This window comes from Elaeis guineensis, chromosome 9, assembly GCF_000442705.2.
Source record: "Elaeis guineensis isolate ETL-2024a chromosome 9, EG11, whole genome shotgun sequence".
Classification (NCBI taxonomy): domain Eukaryota; kingdom Viridiplantae; phylum Streptophyta; class Magnoliopsida; order Arecales; family Arecaceae; genus Elaeis; species Elaeis guineensis.
In genome coordinates this window covers 95437077-95460821 of record NC_026001.2, presented here as the reverse complement: position 1 = coordinate 95460821, position 23745 = coordinate 95437077, and the positions used below count along the sequence as shown (strand labels likewise).

Below are 23745 nucleotides of genomic sequence, written 5' to 3'. Positions count from 1 at the left end.
AAAGAAGTTTTTTAATTTATTTTGAAAAGAAATTATATAGATGTGACCTAAAATAAACATATCCAATTAGGCTAAGAACCTATTTCGCTGTATGAAAATCTAGATTCAGTTGGTACAGAGTAGAGCCTACTAGAATATTCAAAATAGTCCACAAAATAATAAATAATTTGAAGTGGCTTCGGCCTATAGGGAACCGAAGCCGGTTCAACAAAACTCTTGTTCAACCCATCATTGAACTTGAGCATGCCTGAATCTGATCTATAGATGGAAACTCTAATTAAACCCATTCTTATTAAGCTTAAGTATGAGAATTTTATTATTTTTTAAAGTTGGGTATAGTTGAAATTTATTTTTTTTTCCAAAATAAGCAACTATGAATTATGATATGGGCACCCAACTCAAATCATATGCGTAGAATTTTATGTTAGATCAAATAATGCCATTGTGATCATGAGGTAAGTTTTTCTTTTTAAAGAAAAAAAAAATCCCTTCTAAAAAGTTGGTTAAAGCAAGAATTTTTCATCAATAGCTTGTAGCTGAGCTAGTTGGCATCCATTTCTTTAATTGAGAGATCTTGGATTCAAACTAGAGTTCTCCACCTTCTGGTAAATAACCACCATGTTCTGGAAAAAAAAAAAGAAAAATTTCTTTTATATCTTGGGTTGGGCCAAGGGCGTTGGCTTGGGCTGGGCTTATGGCAACATCATACTGGGCCAACAGATTCAACTCTGTGGTGACAACCCCACCTTATCTCTCTCTCGAGAGAACAAGTAAATAGGCTTGCTTACTTATCTGAGTAGAGTAACACAGCAATTATAATCCCCATATATTAGATTACAAATTGATGCTTTCTTTGTGCATTTCCAATAATTGGATTAATGCTGAATTAGATATAATGGAGAACCATAACATACTTATTTTAATTTTTGAAAAATAATAATTATAATAATTAAAAAAGTTTATATAATGATCCTCAAGTGTTTTAGATGGATCCCTCCCCATTTCCATATTCTCAAAAATTATGATGACCATCTCTTTTTCCCTAGATCATTTTTTCTATTAGTTTAAATTTATGGGCTTAAGTGGTTGGCTAGCCCAATATCAAAGCTAAATTTGTTTGAAATTGTGAGATTAAATCATTTCTAATCAATTGTTTATTTAATTACTTCAATCATAATGTATCCATTTCAATTTTACTTTTCGCATTTATTTGATATGAGGAAAACAGGATAGCCAAAGGTATATATAGCCACATTAGGGTGGAGATATTTCAAGAAGAATAATAGCATATTTGGTTGGGAGGAGTTGAACTTAGAGATAGGAATGGAAATGAGTGATTGGAGGGAGTTCTATTCCTATTCTGACTCCAAGAGGGATGGGGATAGAAATATCTGAATCCCTCAAAACTCAATCCTTACTTTATCTTAGTATTCAAATTTCAATCCAATTACAATTTCAATTATGAACCAAATATGTTGAAAAATAACGCTATTTCGATTCTCATTTCAATCTATTCCTATTTCGATTTTCTACAAACCAAACGTGCTCTATGTTCCTTCATGTTGTTATTTGAGTAAGTAGCCTTCCACTAAAAGAGTGACTGAACCATCTGAAAATATCTATGAGATTCTAGTAGGGTGGACCCAAGACCTACTAGATGAGAGTGGTGATTAGGTAGGCTTTAGGCACCTTAGCCTCCTGTTGATGGAATTTGACTTTTCTAATACACCTAAAGCAGCCATGAGACATTTGTCCTGTAAATATGCAAAAAATCTATACATGATCCAAGGAAGTGAAAAAATATCTACTAGGAAAAAATCTTCAAGGTGATACAAGGAAGAAAGCAAAAATATCTACAAGGTGATCGGGTCTTCTTCCCCATCACTAGGAGCCACTGATTTGTATTGGAATCTAATCCATTCCCACTGCATTCTCAACTATAAATAGTTATCAAATCGAGCAAAGAAGAATGAATCACAAGAAACCTTATCTCACATCGGGCAAAGGAAATAAAAGATATCAAGGATGCAGGCAGCTGCTGTGTGCTTCACAGGGCCATTGCCAATTAAAGGCACCAAGACCATGGTGCAAAGGAGGTCAACTAAGCCACACAGGACTCTCATCAGCCCAAGGGCTGTGGCCATTACCACTTCTGAAACATCAACTATAGACTATAGCTCCTCGATCTCGTATGCCTTCTCCATCCCTTCCCTTGATCCATTTCATTGATTAAAGCTATGGCATCTACATCTAACAGCACCAGCTACAAGCCATTTTTTAAGAGATAAAACATGGTAGAAATGGTTCACTAGATCAGTTATCCTTTTTGTTTTCATGATATGTGTTACTTTAGAGTGATTATAAAAGTTAATATATGCAACAAATAGTTGTCCATTGCTTTCAGTTCATGTTAATTATCAGACAATGAAATAGTTGAATTCCAGATGAAAAACTAAGAGCACCAACCATGATCCTAGAATAAAGTTAGCATTATTGTTTCAGTTTCTTGAAGATACTTGAGCCTTCCATGATAATAATAATTATTGCAGTTCTCTTCTTCCTTCTGTTTTTTCCGTCTTTGTTCCACTTTTTCAGTTTCTTTCTTGGCTTTTGTAATTTGCTTCTGTTTTCTTGTCACCCCTCTCCTGTACATTACTTTATTTTTGATTAATTTTACATGGTGGGAGTGTGTATCTCTCCTTCCATTCTCCAAAATCAAAAAAAAAAAAAAAAAAAAAAGTACTTACAGTAGAACAATTATGGAGGACATTTCATTAGACAATTTAACATGCTCAATGTAAACTTGCAGTGTATTCCCTGTGGAGGCCTGTGATATAATTGGCGGTGAGGCATGCAATGCTAGGATGTTCCCTGAAGCGAAGCTTGCGATGTCATCGAGCAGCTCAAAATCTAGAGCAGCTTTGGAGGAGATCGACAGAGACTATATGGAGTATAATGAGCCCAAAACGTAAGATTTGAGCAGACTAGGATCAATTACATGGAGAGATCAATGGAAGTATGAGATTTATAACTAATTGATGCATTTTTTTTTCAGGGTGTTCCCTGGTGAGGCATGTGATGATCTTGGAGGAGAGTTCTGTGAAGCTGAGTACCAGATGGGGGTTTACAGAGACTAAGTCCTGGCTTAACCAATGGATGCACTTGGGTTCTAGCTTGTTGTAAATGGTCCATGATAGAAACTGGATGAAATCAAAATACAGCATATTTATGTAGAGCTGTGTGTATTTCTTAAAGGTCATAGATTAATAAAGCTTTAATTTTGATGCTTTCATGACATTTATAGACACATGTAACGAGGAAAAGTTCAAAGGAAGAAGGATTGCGAAATGGAAATAGCTTCTTCTAATTTTTCTTTAAGAAATAAAGGCCAAATCCAATCTACAAAATTATGAATAAGGATAAGATGTTTGGCCACAGATCCGTATGGGGCGGCGGCCGTCGTTCACCGATCCATTCACGCGGCCGCCGTCGCCATGCTCGCGCGGAAGAAACACCGTACACGGAAGCACGATGGCTGGGCTTTTGTGTTGGGTATTTCCTTTCCGTTCTCGGGTGGGAGGCTTGGAGCGGCCGAACAGGGAAGCTTAGATGATGGCTGGGGCTTTTGTGTTGGGTATTTCCTTTCTTCTCAATCGCGTGGGAGGCTTGAAGCAGTTTCCTTTCTTTTCAATCGCATGGGAGGCTGGGGCGGATGCGGCGGCGGTGGACGGGCGGGGGAGAACAGCGCTGGAGCTGGCCGCGATGCCGGTGGTGGCGCTGGGGAGCCGCATGAGAAAAATATTTTTTTAATGTGGATTTGGGCTTTTAATGGAGAAAAAGGTTTTTGTTACATGGATCTGAGCTCTAGATGAGGAAAGAAAAGGAATTTTAATATATCTTTGAGACAGAGCATTGGAGTTTTGTAGTGATGTGTAATATTTAATCTTCATAGATGAGGACAGATGGGAAGTCGGTGGATCGTGGTTGGATTTTTTTTTCTTGATTTTTTTATATGTTTGTGGTTGTTTGTTTACTTCTTTCGAATGGAAAGACTGGCGGAACAATTGGACGTGCTTTCCTCCCTACTGTTTAAATTTTTAGGAACGAAGGATCCTTGAACAATGGAGGAAATTAACAACCATTGTTATAATATCTTAGAAATCTCTTATTAAATTGCTAGAATGCAGCACGTCCATTCACATATTACCCTGTTCCATTCAAAGATACCGACAACAATAGTTCTTTATCTAGATGGATATTTTATAATTAAAAAAGATATTTATAGATTGTGGATTATGATTTGGATCCTTGAACAATGGAGGAAATTAACAACCATTGTTATAATATCTTAGAAATCTCTTATTTCTTTATCTAGATGGATATTTTATAATTAAAAAAGATATTTATAGATTGTGGATTATGATTTGGATCGTTGCTCAAGAAAGATAAAGGGTTATTTATGACTAGTTAAGCTTCTTGCATAATTTTACATATATAAAAAAAATAATATAATTTTTTTTATTTTTATTTTTAGGTTTGGAGGGAGCAAACGTAGTAAAATTTTTTCTTTGTTCACATGTTCACCTTAGTTTTCTCTTTATAGGCGACAGAATTTGGGACTCAGAGTTATTACTTTGAAAAAGATTTACGAGATTGCTTTCAAGATCTCTTCAAGCTTTGGATCTTCACAAGATTTGTTCGATAGCTTATAATGCATGCTATGCATAAAAAATAAAATTTTTAATTATTTTAAAAATATATAGGATATATATAATAAAATAGATAAATAAAATTAAATATTATTTAAAAAAAATTATATTTCATGTATCGTATATGGTTATAAGCTAGTTTGTTTATAAATAGGAGAAAAGGAAAAGAGATGAAAAGAAAGAGGGGTACAATCTTTACTAATTAGAGTGGATTGGACTACTTTAACAGTGTTTTATGGATAGGAATGGCAATGGATAGGGTTTGGATCGGATATTACAATACCCATCTTCAAATTCGAACTTAATATCCTATACCCAAATCCTACCCGATATCCGATCGGATAAGCAAAGAGATACCCATCCCCATACTCAATGGGTTTGGAGATACCTATGGGTAATCCATTTCTTCATACCCAACCTATACCCATCCCATACCTATCCTATACCCAAAAAAAATAAACAATCAAAATAATTTTATACATATTATCAATCAAAACAAAATTATCAATTCAACATGGAACATAATTTATAAGTCTAGATTTATAGAAATCAAACATAGAAATAGAATTACAATTCAACATAGAACATATAAATAACCAAAATAATTTTATGCATATTATCAACCAAAACAGAATTACCAAAACTAAATTATAAACATATATATTCGGATATGGATACGAATATTACCCATATCCGTAGGTTCGGATCGGATTCGAATTTCGGGTTCGGATAGAAAACAGCACTACCCATACCCTATCCATACCCATGCTATAATTTTCGGATTTTATCTAAATCTGAACCCAAACCCGGTCAAACCCTATTTTTCAGGTTTGATCGGATTTGGGTAGGGTGCATACCCATTGGGTCGAATCGATTTTGCCATTCCTATTTATGAATGCCTGGGCTCCATCAGTAAATAGAATACCATTGTTAATAACTAAGTGCTTGTTTTTACCAGCTCCACCCAAGTTTTGATCTCAGACAAAGTGGTTAATAGAGAGAGAGAGAGAGAGAGAGAGAGAGAGAGAGAGAAATAATTGAACTTGAAAACTAGGTATTTGGAAATAACTAAATTTCTAAAGAGAAATTTTTAAACAACATATCAATCTATTCTTATATTACAACTAGGTCTTTAGTGCCAAACCATTAATGAAGTATTCAGTCCAACATATCATTCTGCTTTCATCTTAGGGCCTGTTCTTTTGTAGATAAATAGCACGAAAAAGTTGATCAGTTTTTTCATTGACCCACTTACCCATATTTTCATATTTTTCAAGATGGATAAATTATTTTTTTATAAGTAGCATTTATCCAAAAAATAGAGAAAAATCTTATTCACCTAAGAGGTGGCTAAATCATTTTTTCATTAATTAAAAAAATAATCTATTTAATTCATTCCTATTACACCCTTAACCTTATAATAATGATATTATATATTATATTATTATAATATTTAAATAATATATTATAATATATTAATATAATATAATATATTTTAATATAGTATAATATAATATAATATAATATAATATAATATTATCATAAATTATTATTATATAATATAATATACTATATTATTATAATATATTATAATACTATAATACTATACTAATATAATATATTGTTAATAATATATTATATTAATATAAGATATTAATATAATATAATATAATATAGTAATAATATAATATAATATAATAATACAATAATATTATTACATATTAATGTATTATAATATATTATAATATAATATTATAATATAATATTATAATATTATATAATACATAATATTATATTATACTATTATATATAATAATATTTATATAATAAGAGGTATTATGAGAAATATAGATAGGTCTTAGTAATTTATCTAGAAAACTAGTAATCAAAAGAACATGAATAAATTATTTTTCTATCTAAATGTTGTTTAGGAAATACTTATTCAGAAAAATATAATTTTTTAGGTAAATTTTTTATCCTCAAAAGAACGGGCTTTAAATTAATGCAGCCTCTTTAATAGCATTCTATTTCGAAGGGATGCAAAAAAATTATTCATCAAATATATAACTAAAGAAATGAATAGATTGAGAAAGCATAGTTACTTGTACATATGCATTGCATGTTATCAGTTTTAGTTCAAGAAAATCAATAATTATTGGCAGATCAATGGTCTTATGATGGTTCCAAATGCTTAAATCTCGAAGTAGGTTTTCCCCGTGTGAATCTAAATTTACCATTCTTAATTTCTCAAAAATATATAATTCAGCCTTCCCTGTTTACCTGTACCGATGTCTTCGTAAATGTGAAGGTTTTGGTATTGAGACTTGGTTTTATAATGTGAAACTGTATCATCTCTTTGATCAAGTCTTATTGTCATTCCCTAAGTGTCAACGAAAGATTAATGTTACATGTCCTCCCAACGGACTTCAACAATATTATTCTCTAAGATTAGTTGGCCTGGAAAACCAAAAGCAAATTGACTAAAATAATTGATCATATTATTATAGGATACATTGATCGTACTGTCCATCATTCTTCTTTGATGCAGCATGGGGGAACTGAGAAACTTCTGTTTTGTGAATGATGATTTAAAATGCATTTACTGGGAGTACAGCGTATGGAAGTCTACAGTGAAGAGAGAGAAAGTTTAAGGGGATTGGGAAGGAAGGGAATAGGATATCTATGCGTGCAATCTTTCACTCTTGCAAAGTGGTTATCAGATTTCCATAAGGTCCACAGGCTGTCACTCTTACAAAGTGGTTACTAGGTTATGATGCCCTTTCTCGCTCACTCCGAGGGGTTGTCTAGCGGACAAAGCTTAAGTCCTATTAGCTTGCCCCTGAGAGATTGCCTTTATCACACTTTTTTTTTTACAGATGACTGTCTACTTATTGGTCGGACATCACCTTAAAACGTGAGGTGTTTTGCGACCTTTGTGGAGACCTATTTTTGCAGGATGTCTGGCCAGTTGGTGAACTTTCATAAATTTACCATCACCTTCAGTCTGAGGACTCAGACTCGGATAAAGCAGATGATCCGTGACAGGCTAGGGATCCATGAGCAGGCAGAGCCCCTCATCTATCTGGGGGTTCCCATCACCGGGTGGAGGCTCCGGAGGGCTGAATGCAGACAGTTGGAGCAAAGGATTAGGGAGCATTTCGATGGCTGGCAAACCAATATCCTTTTCATGATGGAGAGGACTACTCTAGTATGATCGGTCTTGAGCTCTATCCCAATTTATCTCTTGACGAACACAGTGGTCCCATGCTCTATGCTTAGGAGTCTGGAGCAGTAGTTTCGGAACTTCTTATGGGGCTCTCGGCAGGGGGGTAGGGGTGTGCATCTACTGTTCGGGGATGTGGTGTGCCAGCCGGTTCGTGATGGAGGCCTTAGGATCTAGTCTCTACTGATTAAGAGAGAGGCTATACTCTCCAGACATGCGGTCAAGTTCCTTACACAGCCTGATTGTTTATGGAGCTAGAGATCCCACATCTGGAGTGAGCGGGGATATTCCTTCGTCTGAAGAGAGATTTGTGCTCATGCCCCTCCTGTGGCAGCCCAGATGAGGTGGTTGATTGGTGATGGTGTTTCAATCGATGTGAGTCAGGAGGCCTGGATATCCAGTTTTCTGCTTTTCCAATGGCCGAACTTTGTTAGCATCGAGGTGGACATCCATTTGTAGGTCTGTGACTTGATCACTGATGAGGGTAGATGTTAGAGGAGGCAGCTTGTCACCTCTCTGTTTGGAGGTCAGTTTGTCGACAGAATTCTCACCATCTCGATTTCTATCCATTGAAGAAATGATGTGAGAGTGTGGGAGAAGTCATGTCGATCCATGGTGCCAGCTAGGGATCTTGCCAACTTACACGACCTATGCCACTGAGGAGGATTGATGCCGTCTGGATTTGGAGAATCGAGGCTCACCTCAGGGTCAGTCTCCTCTTCTAAAAAGTCGCTTGGGATAGACTTCCGACACGCACTCTCTTTAGAGATAGGGGCATGAAGATTCCGCCTGACTGTTCCGTCTGTGGCTTGGAGGAGGAGATCACGAAGCACGCCCTCCTCCGCTATCCCAGAGTAGACTTGATCTGAAGGATAGCGGATAGCCAGCTGTGGGGTGCGGACACTGGCCCCTAGCTTCCTCTCTTTCTGGAGGCTATTTGTCGAAGTGCTAGTGACGGACCTTCCAAAGTGTGTCGACCAATGTACATTGCCTATTAGATCTGGCTATCCCAAAATAGTTTGATCTTTGATGCTAAGGTTATGCCTGCTAGATGAATCTTGGAGAGAGCATGCTGCTTAGCTACTGAGTATCGTCACTTCGACTCTGCTGATTTGACGTTATCCGACCTGAGTTCCTGTAGCTCCCTGGCTGTTCCTACAGCATTTTGGAGGACACTGTTCATCTCTGGGGAGCCTCCACCCTTCGGATTTGTTAAGATCAACTTTGATGGTAGCGTCAGAGATGGCAGAGTAGTTCAGAGTTTGTCATTCGGGATTCGAATTCGCAGATGCTAGCTGCTGGGGGTTCACCGCTTTAAGAGGCATCTGTACCTGGTGCTGAGCTTCATACGGCATGGATCCAGTAGGGGACCAAGCACCATGACACCCATCCACTTCTTGACGACATCTGGTGGGCCACCAGTGAGTGCATTGCAGTGTCTAGCCAACGTGTATTTTGGGAGGTCAGCAGTGCGGTGGACTGGGTGGCATCCTTTATTGTGGAGCACATTGGGGAGTGGAGATGGTGCAAGGGTGACAATTATCCATGAGCCCTGAGGGATATTTTGCTTTTTGATTTCTTGGATTGCTCTCAAATTAGACTTGTCTGAATGCCTGACTGTACCAAAAAAAGATCCAGGAGCATTTAAACCCATTTTTAGGTAGACAATCAAAATCAGATTAAAAATTTTGTATAAATAGATTTAAATCATATTTAATATCTTATAAAAAATCTCAATTATATCTTATGTAATTAATCTTAAAAAATTTAGTTATGCATGCATATATTTTAGACCTGCTCTGATACCGGTTGAAGGAAAGAAAAACTGTTTTTCTTTGGAAGGCCCAAGTTGCATTTAAAAATTTTTCTATTAATCAATATGAATAAAAATCAAATTCTTACCTGATTAGCAATAGAACCAGAGATCAAATCTCAAATAATTTGAATTAAACCTGCACAGAGGTCTGGATGTGCAGATCCTCTACTTCGCATGCATGCTGACACCACAGAAAAGCGGGATGAACTCCGATCCAATCGGCTTCGCAACCCAATCAAATGAGGAAGGAGATGTACTGGTGTGAGATAGTGTGATATTTCACACCAACAGGTGGAATGTCCAAAGAGAGCCCACACCCAAGGGAGAAGGGGCGGCAACAAGGGGAGAGGCTAAGGAGAAAATTAGACCTTTCTCTCTTTTCACACTGAAGCGAAAATTTAGTGCAGGGGCAAAATGGTAATTTTAAAACTTTTTCAAAATTACTATTTTACAGCGGAATTATTAATTAATCTCATTAATTAATACTAATTAACCCTACACTAGGATCTAAATATGATACAACAGCATGCATTTAAATTTGAAATTCAAATTTGAATCAGTAAACGTTTTACAGTACTGTGTTCAGAACACATCACCTTTTGCGGGTAGTCGATCACCGCAATCTGATCACCGTCGGAGGGCTCTGATTGTCACATCGCAGCCACCCAACTGTCTGGTCTCTGCGGATCGTCCACACGAAGCTCCCGTCTGATCAGCTCCTCACGAATGCTAGTTCGTGATTTCACCCTTTTGATGGCAGATGTTGATCGAACTCCTTCGATCGATGTGTGCCGACTTCTCCGACACTCTGGATCGTCTGCACAGTTACTTGAGAGACTGATGGATCTCTCTCTAAAATTTGGTGGACTCACGACACTCGTGGCACACCAATCTCACTTCCCGAACCCTAGGTAGAAACCCTAGGGTACACACCAAAAACCCTGCGCCCAATTTTCTCTCTTTTCTTTCTTTTTCTCTCGGAAGGTTTTGGACCTTCACCTTGCGCAGAAGCCTTCCTCATGCCCCAAAGTTTCTCTCCTAATTTTTCTATGCACGTCCCACCTTTCTCCTCTTTTTAAAACAACGTCGAACGTGTCTTATCCGCGTGAGAGGATAAAGACAAGAGGTTACACATTTGAATTTAAATCAAATTTGAATTCAAACGAAAACCAACTTATCCCTATCCTTTTGGGCGTGAGAAGAGAAGGGGTGTGGCTCTTTGTGCGTGGAAAAAGTTTCACGAGAAACTTTTTCTCGTGTAAGTAATGTGGCGCACAAAATGGATAAGGATGAAAGGGCAAGTGATAAGTTATCCATTCAAATTCAAACATGCTTTGAATTTGAATGGCTAACTAATTATTTTATCCATCCATATGGCGCACAAATGAGGACGTGGGGAAGGGTTTTGCGTGAGAAAAATTTCACGAGAAGTTTCTTCTCGTGAATTCAAATGGGTGCAAGGAAGTTGGGTGACGCAGAGAATTTAAAACAAGGTGGTTTGATTCAAATTGAGCCAACCTAGTTTAAAATAGGTTGAGCACAATTAGACCAAATTAAACCCAACATAATTAGGCTTAATTAAGCTTAATAAAATCCTAATCAAATCAGGAATTAACTAAACCTAACTCCTGATCAAATCAGGGACTAAACCACCTTAGCGATTAGGTCAACATTTAACCTAATCGGGTCAATCCAAACTGAATCCAATTCAATTGGACTTGATCCAAAAATAATTACTCAATCAAATTGAGTTAATTAGTGATTAAATCACTAATTAAACCTCTCATAAATATTGAGTCCAAATCTGATGGGCAATCAGGCATCAGAGACCATCGATATGAAACCCTGATCAAAGAGTTCAAATTTCAAATTCAAAATTTGAAATTCAAAATTTTAACCCCGGTACCCAAAATGTGTGGAACTCATAATTAGAGAATCCTAATTCTCAATCATAGAGTCCCAGATAGATAAGACTCATAATCAGCCATCAGATCAGAAAGGAACCTCTAATGTGTGTGACCCCGCAGGTTCGAACCTAAGCCGGTAGCACAGGAACCAATTTCTGTACTAATCGAAGTGACCATCTAGCAATGGTATCCGACGACTGGATAGGTCGAATAATCGCAATCGCAACATTCAGAACCTACGTGAATATGGTTACCGTATAATTCATCCCTTTTGACCCCTGTGTTTAGGATGACTCAGGGTTAAACTGTCAACCCTGATGATATCATCCGAATCGTGCTCAACTCAATTAGTCCTGTGACTCCTCACTAGGACTACCCTGGCCAAGATTTTGCTAAATTGAAACACGACTGTACACAGCTCCTAAACTGGAGTGGTCAATCCCATCTTGACACACGCACCGACAAGTCAAGTACTTGACTACACCCAGCAACCTTCCGTCACTGAATTAGAAATTCAGGTAGTCCAGTGCCTAAGTGCAGTGAGTTGCTTGCAAGTCACCGTGGCGGTCTCAGGTCGGAGGGACATTTATACCCATATCCCATCGGAGCAAATCTTGACAGCAGAAATAGCTCCGGAGTTGGTCACGTTCAGTGCAGATGTACCATTACATCTCACCTGTATGCCATACCAGTGTCTCCACACTCTTTGGTTATGAGGACAACCAACCCATATGGCACACAACGACCTATGCTCGATAAATATTGTCGTCCTTGGTAACAACGTATCATTTGGTCGCGAACATGTTTAAGGACTAAACGACAAATCCTCCTTTGTCGAGTCTAAATAGTCCTAAGGACTTCACCACAACACAGGAGTTCATTAGAAGATGAAATATTTGTGATGAAAAAATATCAAAATAATTTTTATTTATTTATAATTCATGTACTAATACAAAAGGAGCACAACCGTCAACAGGCTGACGATTGGCTTTGGGACACTATTCCCAACGTTTCACACCTCTCTCTCTTTCTCTCTTCTCTCAATCTGATTTGTTTACTATGCATCTATAGGTAGAGACTCTCTCTATTTATAGATGAGTTCCATAACCCAATAAGTATAGAAGTCTTAACTCAAATCTGATTTGAATTAGTCCAATACTCATAAAAGAAGGATTTCTACATGAGATAGAATTACCATCACTTATGACAATCACTTTGCATCCATTTTCTCACCCACATGCAATGGTTGTCCACATCATAGTGTTTCAGGTAGATTCATCTTGTGTCATGCCTCAATCCAATACACTAAACTAGACATGTGACAGATGGCTACATGCCTTTAGGGTTTAATCCCTTAGACATGCAAGGCTTGTCTTCACTTTCAAAATTTCATAATAAATTGTACTCAGACAATGATAGTAAAAATAATCTTCTAATTTTATTGATTTAAATAAATAAATAAATAGTTTACTAATAACTCATAAGGTTCAATAACACCAATCAAAATCAATTTTTTTATTCAAAAACAAACTAAATAAATGTCCTTTAAGATCCTATGCTCCTCACTGCTCTGTCCCAGCTCCCAACATATTCTTCTGAATCTGAAAAAAAAAAAAGAAGGAATGAACTTTACAAGCTCAATAAGTTACCGATATCTCCGAGGGATCAAGCATAATTAAAAATTCCTTCCCAATATAACAAGTAACAATAATAGATACATAAACCAATCTAATTTTAATTTTCAAAATATGCTATGCATAATAATAAGATTTAAAGTCCTCTCTCAGTCTTTCGTGACTATGGCCATAATAAATCCGTGACAAGATCCAGAAAAAATTAGCTCCTGATTACAAAATGTGTAATCCATTGGCATATACCAGTAATCAGTCCTATTGGTTAGGTCCAGAAAAAAATTTAGCTCTGATTCACACAACCATAATTAGCTTTATGATAAGAAAAGAGAATAGTCCTGAAAATAAATACGTGATGTATCAGCGTATGCCAGCGATCGGCTCCAACTGACTAGATCTTAAAGGACTAATTTTTCCAGTAATCAACCCCAACTTGCGAGACCCAGGAGAAACTAATTTCTAATATATGACCAATGATCAGTTTCGTTGGCTAGAGAGTTTTTCTCATTAATTTATAAATATATTTTTCATAATATAAACATACAAATTTTCATAACAATATCAATTCAAATTTTCATATCTTTCAAAAGAGCAACAAAATATTTTTTATTCAGTTCATGCAAAGATGAACAAATATAATCTCCTTTACAAAAATCATGCAATATTAAAATGAAGAAATCATCTCAATTCAAATTTTATAATTATGCTAAGGTGACATCATGCTTGATTTAATATTTTGAATTATTTTTCATACAGAAATATATATTTTTAAATTTTTATAATTTTTAAATATTTTAATAATTTGTATGTACAAAATTTAATTTTTAAATACATAAATATGCACTAAAAATTTAGAGATAAAGAAAATTTACTTTCGATCGGATTCGAAATTCTATGATCTTATCAGTCTGATTTCTACATCCGATGTTCTTTCCATAATGAAGGCTCTAACATAAGCAGATAATAAGTTTTATTAACCTTCAATTAGAGAAAAATTAAGATAAATAGAAAGCGACTCTTAATCTGTCTTGATTTTAGATCAAGATTTGGGTTGATTTCGAAGTCAGATCTATACCATTTGGGTTGACCTAAACTCAACCAAACTAATTTTAATCAACAAGTGTATAGGTTCATCAAAACTAGGTCTCTCTCTCTTCCTCTTTCTTTCTTTTTTTTTTTCTATTTATCTCTCTTTCTTTCTTCCTCAGCCAAAATCAAGATCTCTTAGGGGCTTCCTAAGGGACAACGGGAGGATGGGATTGGCAGTGATGTGGCCAGAGTGGCCGACGGTGGTGGCACGGAGATGTCTAGAGGTGGTGGTCTAGTTTGCAGTGGTCTAGTTTGCAGTGATAAGATAGCTAAAGGAAAAAAAAGAAAAAGGAGTACTCCCTTTTTGCACCATGGCGGTGGCAATAAGGGCTAAAGGAGAAGAAAGGAAGACTTACTGACGGTGACGACGGCGATGGTTATAATCGGTGGGATAAATTTTAGTGGATCTTACACTCAAAGACTTTTCGAAACAGAGCAATAATAGTTCAAAGAGGAAGGACCGAATTTAGAGAGGTGACGATGTTTAGCAATCTGACACAATGGCCGTCGGAGATGAGGAAGAAGGAAGAGAGAGGTGGGGAAGTCTAGATGTGGAATCGATCGAGGAAGGAGGGGTTTTTAAAAGGAAGAGAATAGGAAGAAGAAAAGCTCGATTATACTCGGATAAAGCTAGATCCCATCGGCATAACCCATCCAACCACTCCTCTCCGACATATGTCTCTTATCTGATTGCCCCTCACGGCCTTATTTTCATCGACAGTTAAGGATCGAATAAGGGATAACGTTATGCTACTCCGATTGAACTCTCTTCCCTTTTTTTTTTTTTTTTTTGAGAAGTTATCGTGAAGTCGGCAAGCCTTGTTGACTTCACTTTGAACCGGATCCAATTGGGCTGGTTCTCACATCTTAACTAAAATGTGTCTCTGGTGTTTACTTTTTCATTTTTGAGCAAGTAATCCTGTCATAGTTAAATCCTGTTTCAAATTTGAAATATGTTTTATGTCGTATCCCAACAAATTATCACGGTCATTTTGCAAGTTAAAAATGTTGGGTTAAATTGGGAAAATCATATGAATAATAGTTTCTTTTAGAGGAACTTGATACCTTGGACAATCTGTGATAGCCCAAAACTAAAAAAAAAAAAAAAAAAAAAAAAAAAAAAAAAACAGAGAAACCGGGAAGAAGACTCCCGGTAGGAGTCTTCTTCTCCGGTGATTCCCGGGCAAAATAGGACTCCTAGGACCCCTCGGAGTCCTAGGGTGATCTATAAGAAGACCCCTTTCCTTTGAGACCGATCATCGGCCTCTTCTTCCTCTCCTTCCCTCCGATTTTCCCGAAATTAAGCCGCGGACACCGGTTGATTTCTCGTCGTGATTGCCGCCGACGAGGTCTCCGGAGGCTGAGGTAAGTCTTCCTCTTCCTCCCCTCTTTCTTCTCCTTCCTCCCATGCTCCTGTGCGCGGCTGCCGGCGACGAGAGTCGCTGATTTTTCCGTCGGGAAAGCGACCCTGTTTTTGGGTTTCTTCTCCTTGAATTTCCGGCGCCGGCGATCAATTCGTGACCGGGGGAGTGACCCCCGTCGGCCGCCGGCCTCCGCTGCGGCGGCCGTGGCCCGAACGGCCGGTCAAGGCCGAGGGGACGCCGGTCCCCTGTTCCGGTGCGGGAAGAACCGAGAAGAAGAAGAAGAAAAAAAAAGAAAAAGAAAAGAAAAGAAAAAGAAAAGAAAAGAAGAAAAAGAAAAAGAAAAAGAAGAAAAAGAAAAGAAAAGGAAAGAAAAAGAAGAAAAAAAAAAAGAAGAAAAAGAAAAGAAAAGAAAATAATAATAATATTAATAAAAATAAATAAATAAATATATATGTATATTTATATATATAAGTAAGTAAATAAATAAATAAATAAATAAATAAATAAATAAATTAAAATTGATGAGAGAGAGAGTTTCTCTCTCTTCTCTCTCTTGTCTCAGTCTGAACTCTAATTTTCTCTCTCTAAAATTGGATTTTCTCTCTCTACTTTCTCTCTCTAGAATTTTTTCTCTCTAGAATATTTCTCTCTCTTGATGGATTCCTCTCTCTCTAAAGTTATTCCTCTAGGATTAACGTAGTGGAAGGCTTCATCTGATGATTCTGATCAAGTTTAGAGACGAGTCTGATTTTAAGCGAGATTTTGATTTTGAGATTTGTTAGATTTAATTTTGAATTAAAATTAATGTAAAAATATAATTTTGAATAATAGGCACGGAAGAATCTCCTAGAAGTTAGTCGATCCATTCATTCAGTGCTCCGTGAAAGGTAAGTAATGAATCATCTTCTCGAGATATTCCATATTTATTCTGAAAATAAATAATTATTCTCTGAAATTATGCATGATTTATGAAATTATGTTTTGAAAGAAAAGTGCTTTTGAAATGTTATGGTATATCGATTTATGCACATATTTAGTGAAAGATTATGATATGTATTGTGGTACTAAGTGTTTTGATATAGATCGGATTTATGCTCTCAGCCTAACTATGTTTCAGTGGGCCCCACCAATGGGGATTATACGTTGGTACTTTGTGGACCCTGCCAGTGGGGGTTGTGCGCTGGTATTTGTGGACCCTGCCAGTGGGGGTTGTGCGCTGGTATTTCTGGACCCTGCCAGTGGGGGTTGTGCGCTGGTATTATGTGGACCCCGCCAATGGGGGTTAAACGTTGGTCATAGTCGAGGCTGTTGAGTTACGAGTGTTTTGAATCGAATCGGATTTATGATTATATTATGTGTGAATTTTTGAAAATATTGGATTTGCATTAAATCAGCATGAAATATATTTTTATGTTATTTGCAGCATTGTTCTTGAAAAATTAAATAATATCTGAATATCTGGTAGAGATACTTGTTACTTACTGGGCTGTCTAGCTCATTACCTTTCTTTCTATTTTTCAGATTCAGATAATTAATTTCGAGCGTGGGAAGAAATTTTGGGACAGAGCTTTTAGAGGCGAGATTTAGCATTGTCAACACTTCATTGAACTTAGATCTATTAGATTTATTGTTTTAGTAAAAATTTTATTGGATGTAAGACATTTGATTTAATTACTTGAATTACAGTTGAATAATAATTATTTGAATTTATTCCGCTGCGATGCATTGATATCGTGATGAGATGCCTTGCATGCTTATGGGGAGAGTTCTTCATGAGTATGCGGCGGTTGCCGCGACCCTCGATCCGCAAATCTCGGGTCGGGGGCGTGACAATTAATATGGTATCAGAGCATAAGTGGATAAATTATGACACATAGAATTTGACATAGTATGAGTGTAGATGGGTAAACATTAGGAATATTGGGACGTTAGAATATGAGCATCATAATAAACCCATCCTAACAAATAGATAAATGACTCTAATAAGGTTTTACTACTTCAAGGTTACCATGCCTCCCCATAGAATGACAAGAACTACTCAAAGAATTGCAAGAGGGATATCACAACCACGGGATGGTAGCACTCCCCATCTGACCAGTGGCACCCCTCAGGAGGAGGGAGTCGTAGATCCTAATGGGAGTACTTCGAGAGCACGTCAAGAACCAGATATGGCTCAGTTAATGTAGACCCTAATCAGGATGGTACAAGCGCAACAACAAATGCAGCAGCAAATGTTTGAACAACAACAGATACAACGAGATACACAACAACATCAGCATCCACCACCACAACATGGAGAGCAACCAGTACAACGGAACAGCATTTCAGAATTTAAAAAGCTTGCTCCTCCAGCTTTCAAGGGGACTACTGAACCTTTGGAGGCTGACAACTGGATAATGGAGATGGAGAAGGCTTTCGCTGTCCAAGAGTGTCTTGATGAAGAAAAGATTCGATATGCAGCTTATTTACTACAAGGAGAAGCATACAACTGGTGTCAGCGACTACAGCGCAAGCATGAACAAGATGGCGAAATACTTACCTGGGAAAGATTTCGGATTGCATTCTATGATCAGTATTTTCCTCGGAGTATAAGGATCCAGAAAGAGCAAGAGTTTATTTATTTGAAGCAAAAGGGTATGAGTGTGACCGAATATGAAGCAAAATTTACAGAGTTAGCAAAATTTGCTCCGAGATTAGTGGATGGTGAGCAAGAACGTGTTCACAAGTTTGAGATGGGACTGAGAACTGAGATTCGAAAACAAGTGGTTCCATATGAATTGACAACTTATGCAGATGTGGTAAACAAAGCACTGATAATTGAAAGGGAAGTCAATGAAGAACGCATGGAAAGGGAAAGAAGGTAAAGAAAAAGAGCACAATCAAATGATACACAAGGGCAGAATAATAAAAACATCAAAAGATCAACTAAGGGAGCAGTAGACAATAAGACTCAACAGATTGATGGTGAGCCGTGCTCCAGATGTGGCAAAAATCATGCAGATAAGGATTGCTATTGGAATACCGGTGCTTGTTTCAAATGTGGACAGAAGGATCATAAAATTGCTAGCTGCCCGCTAAATACTGAAAATCAAGCTGGCAAAAGAACTCATGAAGGACAACATAAGGGTGGCGGACCGATTTCTAAAACTCAGGGAAGAGTTTATGCACTTACTCAGCAGAATCCACAGGCTTCCAATACAATGGTGACAGGTATGAAAAATTTCGAGGACGAAATTTCTTTTTAGGGGTGAAGAATGTGATAGCCCAAAACTAAAAAAAAAAAAAAAAAAAAAAAAAAAAAAAAAAACAGAGAAACCGGGAAGAAGACTCCCGGTAGGAGTCTTCTTCTCCGGCGATTCTCGGGCAAAATAGGACTCCTAGGACCCCTCGGAGTCCTAGGGTGATCTATAAGAAGACCCCTTTCCTTTGAGACCGATCATCGGCCTCTTCTTCCTCTCCTTCCCTCCGATTTTCCCGAAATTAAGCCGCGGACACCGGTTGATTTCTCGCCGTGATTGCCGCCGACGAGGTCTCCGGAGGCTGAGGTAAGTCTTCCTCTTCCTCCCCTCTTTCTTCTCCTTCCTCCCATGCTCCTGTGCGCGGCTGCCGGCGACGAGAGTCGCTGATTTTTCCGTCAGGAAAGCGACCCTGTTTTTGGGTTTCTTCTCCTTGAATTTCCGGCGTCGGCGATCGGAATTGATCGCCGGCCATGTCTCCTCCGTGACCGGGGGAGTGACCCCCGTCGGCCGCCGGCCTCCGCTGCGGCGGCCGTGGCCCGAACGGCCGGTCAAGGCCGAGGGGACGCCGGTCCCCTGTTCCGGTGCGGGAAGAACCGAGAAGAAGAAGAAGAAAAAAAAAGAAAAAGAAAAGAAAAGAAAAAGAAAAGAAAAGAAGAAAAAGAAAAAGAAAAAGAAGAAAAAGAAAAGAAAAGGAAAGAAAAAGAAGAAAAAAAAAAGAAGAAAAAGAAAAGAAAAGAAAATAATAATAATATTAATAAAAATAAATAAATAAATATATATGTATATTTATATATATAAGTAAGTAAATAAATAAATAAATAAATAAATAAATAAATAAATTAAAATTGATGAGAGAGAGAGTTTCTCTCTCTTCTCTCTCTTGTCTCAGTCTGAACTCTAATTTTCTCTCTCTAGAATTGGATTTTCTCTCTCTACTTTCTCTCTCTAGAATTTTCTCTCTCTAGAATATTTCTCTCTCTTGATGGATTCCTCTCTCTCTAAAGTTATTCCTCTAGGATTAACGTAGTGGAAGGCTTCATCTGATGATTCTGATCAAGTTTAGAGACGAGTCTGATTTTAAGCGAGATTTTGATTTTGAGATTTGTTAGATTTAATTTTGAATTAAAATTAATGTAAAAATATAATTTTGAATAATAGGCACGGAAGAATCTCCTAGAAGTTAGTCGATCCATTCATTCAGTGCTCCGTGAAAGGTAAGTAATGAATCATCTTCTCGAGATATTCCATATTTATTCTGAAAATAAATAATTATTCTCTGAAATTATGCATGATTTATGAAATTATGTTTTGAAAGAAAAGTGCTTTTGAAATGTTATGGTATATCGATTTATGCACATATTTAGTGAAAGATTATGATATGTATTGTGGTACTAAGTGTTTTGATATAGATCGGATTTATGCTCTCAGCCTAACTATGTTTCAGTGGGCCCCATCAATGGGGATTATACGTTGGTACTTTGTGGACCCTGCCAGTGGGGGTTGTGCGCTGGTATTTGTGGACCCTGCCAGTGGGGGTTGTGCGCTGGTATTTCTGGACCCTGCCAGTGGGGGTTGTGCGCTGGTATTATGTGGACCCCGCCAATGGGGGTTAAACGTTGGTCATAGTCGAGGCTGTTGAGTTACGAGTGTTTTGAATCGAATCGGATTTATGATTATATTATGTGTGAATTTTTGAAAATATTGGATTTGCATTAAATCAGCATGAAATATATTTTTATGTTATTTGCAGCATTGTTCTTGAAAAATTAAATAATATCTGAATATCTGGTAGAGATACTTGTTACTTACTGGGCTGTCTAGCTCATTACCTTTCTTTCTATTTTTCAGATTCAGATAATTAATTTCGAGCGTGGGAAGAAATTTTGGGACAGAGCTTTTAGAGGCGAGATTTAGCATTGTCAACACTTCATTGAACTTAGATCTATTAGATTTATTGTTTTAGTAAAAATTTTATTGGATGTAAGACATTTGATTTAATTACTTGAATTACAGTTGAATAATAATTATTTGAATTTATTCCGCTGCGATGCATTGATATCGTGATGAGATGCCTTGCATGCTTATGGGGAGAGTTCTTCATGAGTATGCGGCGGTTGCCGCGACCCTCGATCCGCAAATCTCGGGTCGGGGGCGTGACACAATCCCTCATCGTGCCTCACTTCTAAGGATCAACATGGTGCAAAGCTTTACAACAGATATTACACTGCCATGTGAATAGGTAGGGGAGAGTGCCTTCGTTGCTGCGATCATCGTCATGCTTCCTGTTCCTTTATTCCAATGATTAACATAACAATGTTGAGCTCTAGCTTTGAGAGGCTGTGATTCCTGCTACTTTCCACAAGATGGTCACAGGGCAAACAAGCAAAGCGATGCAGGAAAATGCATGGTGCCCATTAACTTATGGTTCTACAATGGATGCATCAGAACTCTAAGGATAGCAATGCAAACAAGCAGCACACTTTAATGTTCTGTAACAGTACCAGTACGAGAAGTGTACAAATAAATATATTTCATGGCTTTTTATGTTTATTTATCTGACAAGGTGTGGAGTACCAGAAATGCAAAAAGAATGTGCCAAATGCTGCAGAGTTGAAATGGGCAAAGTCTGAAGAAAACAGTGAAATAACTCATTTTTGATGACCCAGAATTGCATCAACCTTGGTAAAGTAAGTATCTTTAGCTGAAACAGACATTAGTGGGAGCATAGTATTCCATCGAGATTGCTTACATGACGAAAACCATGCACCTCTTTCAGTAATTCCTCCATGTTCAGAATAGTAAAATGCTTTGGAATTTGGTGTTGCTTTTGAATGCTTACACCTATTTGGGTTGGCCAAGCAGTGAACCTTTCATGTTCATCCAACTTTCGTAGAGCTTTTGCTGTGCTACTTATTGCAGCAAAAGCTTGGCTACTGTTGTAACTTTAGCAGCGTCCTTTTCCACCTTTAACCAGTGTGTTGACTACCACTACAGATCAATTTGTCATAGGGCTGCATCAGATGGCATGGAAATAAAGCTGTCACTGGATTAATTTTTGCGTACGTGAGTAAATTGGACAAAGAAAAGAAAGCAGTCATCATAAAAGAAGCAAGGGATGTGGTCTCAATTTGGATGGATTAGCCCAAAACACTCTCCTACCTGGCAATCTTTCATGGTGGATGTACAGTCCTCTTCGCATTTATATGGATTGCTTTTTTGAGTACTGACATTTTTGGAGGATGCTTTGACTTAATATGCTACTATAATGGAGTTAAAGATGGAACGGGCATCAAACAAGACAATCCACAAGCTCATGCCACATCATACATGGCGTGTGTTGTTTGATAGCCGTCCATCTTCTGATGGCGGCTGTCCAGGAATTGCACAGCATTCTGTGGTGCCGATTGCATGGGATTTTAATTGATTAAGATTAAATTTACACCATATCATATTGGATGTGTTGTAGTAAACCTCTCACAAATAGCTTTTTCTATACTTTGCTGTATCTAGAATATCCAATGGAACTCTGGATTCAAAAATACATATTAATAAATTGTATGAATAGATTATTGGCATTGTCTCTATCATGCTAGATGTATCTAGGAATTATGGATCGAGAAAAATACAAACAAAAGGCTAATGCTACAGTGTAGAGTGATATGGTTGTCTCCGTTCAGAAAAGATACCAACAACGAATACTAGAATCCCTGGGTCATGTCAAATAGTTAAATGAGACATACCATAGTATGAATTCGAAAGTACAAGGGTACATCTGAGGCAACACGATATGAGCCAGTAAATGTATGACACATCAACATTCGTCGTTTGGTTCTGTCCAAACAAGGACAATAGAGCTATCCACGCCAAAATAAGCTGACGAAGAGTGCAATGCACTCGATCTACTCAGAGCCCAATATAACTCTATACGGGTATGACTTTGCTTCCTATTGGAGCTCAACCTTCGTATCCATGCCCTGGATGAAATGGTCTCTAGAATCAACTTCACATCCATAACTCAAAATTCAACTGCATTGAAGATCACCATCCACTTCAAAGTGGAGCCTATGTGTGACTTCTAGCAATTTAGACAGTTATGAGTAAAGGTGGCAATGCTTAATCATTCAGCTTATATAATTTGATTCAACCGATTATAGATTAAGTCAGGTTACCTATTTGGTAAAACAGTCAAATTTGAGATTGGATGTTTGATCCATTATATAAATAGATTGGATTCAGACCGATAGATTTTTGAGCAATTTACTATCCGATCCGATCCAATTGCCAACTCTGATTATGAGTCTAATCTATTTGAGAAACAGGCTGCATGCTATTGAATTAATAACATAACTTGATTATCTTCTATAAAATCACAATCAACTCTCAACCTGCAAGACTCACATGTTTGATTTACTAGTCTTTTTGGGGCAGACACAAAACCCCACCTACTTTATTTTTCGTATGGAGATGAGACTCAAATTCAAGCCATTGGTTTCCAACTTTTAGTAACTCACTGACTTTATCATTGACAATCTCACAAGTTAGGTGGGAGATCATCCACTGGACTTATCTAAGTTACAATCTACAGCAGTTGGCGGCATCATGTGACAATCGACTAAGTGGCCCAAAATAAAAACCCTCACAACATGGTCAGATTTGCCTTTGCAGAAGGGATATGGATCAAGCTATGGGGCAGGGGCCAAAGGAGGTGGCCAGTGGTCTTTCCTCCCCTTTGGCAGAGAGAGCCAGTCTCTCAGTCTGAGCTGTAGC

At 37.5% G+C, this 23745-nt stretch overlaps 1 protein-coding gene across 1 annotated transcript; it reads left to right on the top strand.

The window, feature by feature from the left end:
* The first annotated feature begins 1952 nt into the window (after positions 1-1952).
* On the top strand, positions 1953-3295 carry LOC105051082 (light-regulated protein, chloroplastic). Its single transcript, XM_010931363.4, has 3 exons — positions 1953-2189; positions 2810-2968; positions 3056-3295. Exons 1-3 carry the CDS (start codon positions 2026-2028, stop codon positions 3135-3137), a joined length of 405 nt encoding a protein of 134 aa, XP_010929665.1. The 5' UTR covers positions 1953-2025; the 3' UTR covers positions 3138-3295.
* The last annotated feature ends 20450 nt before the right edge of the window (positions 3296-23745 follow it).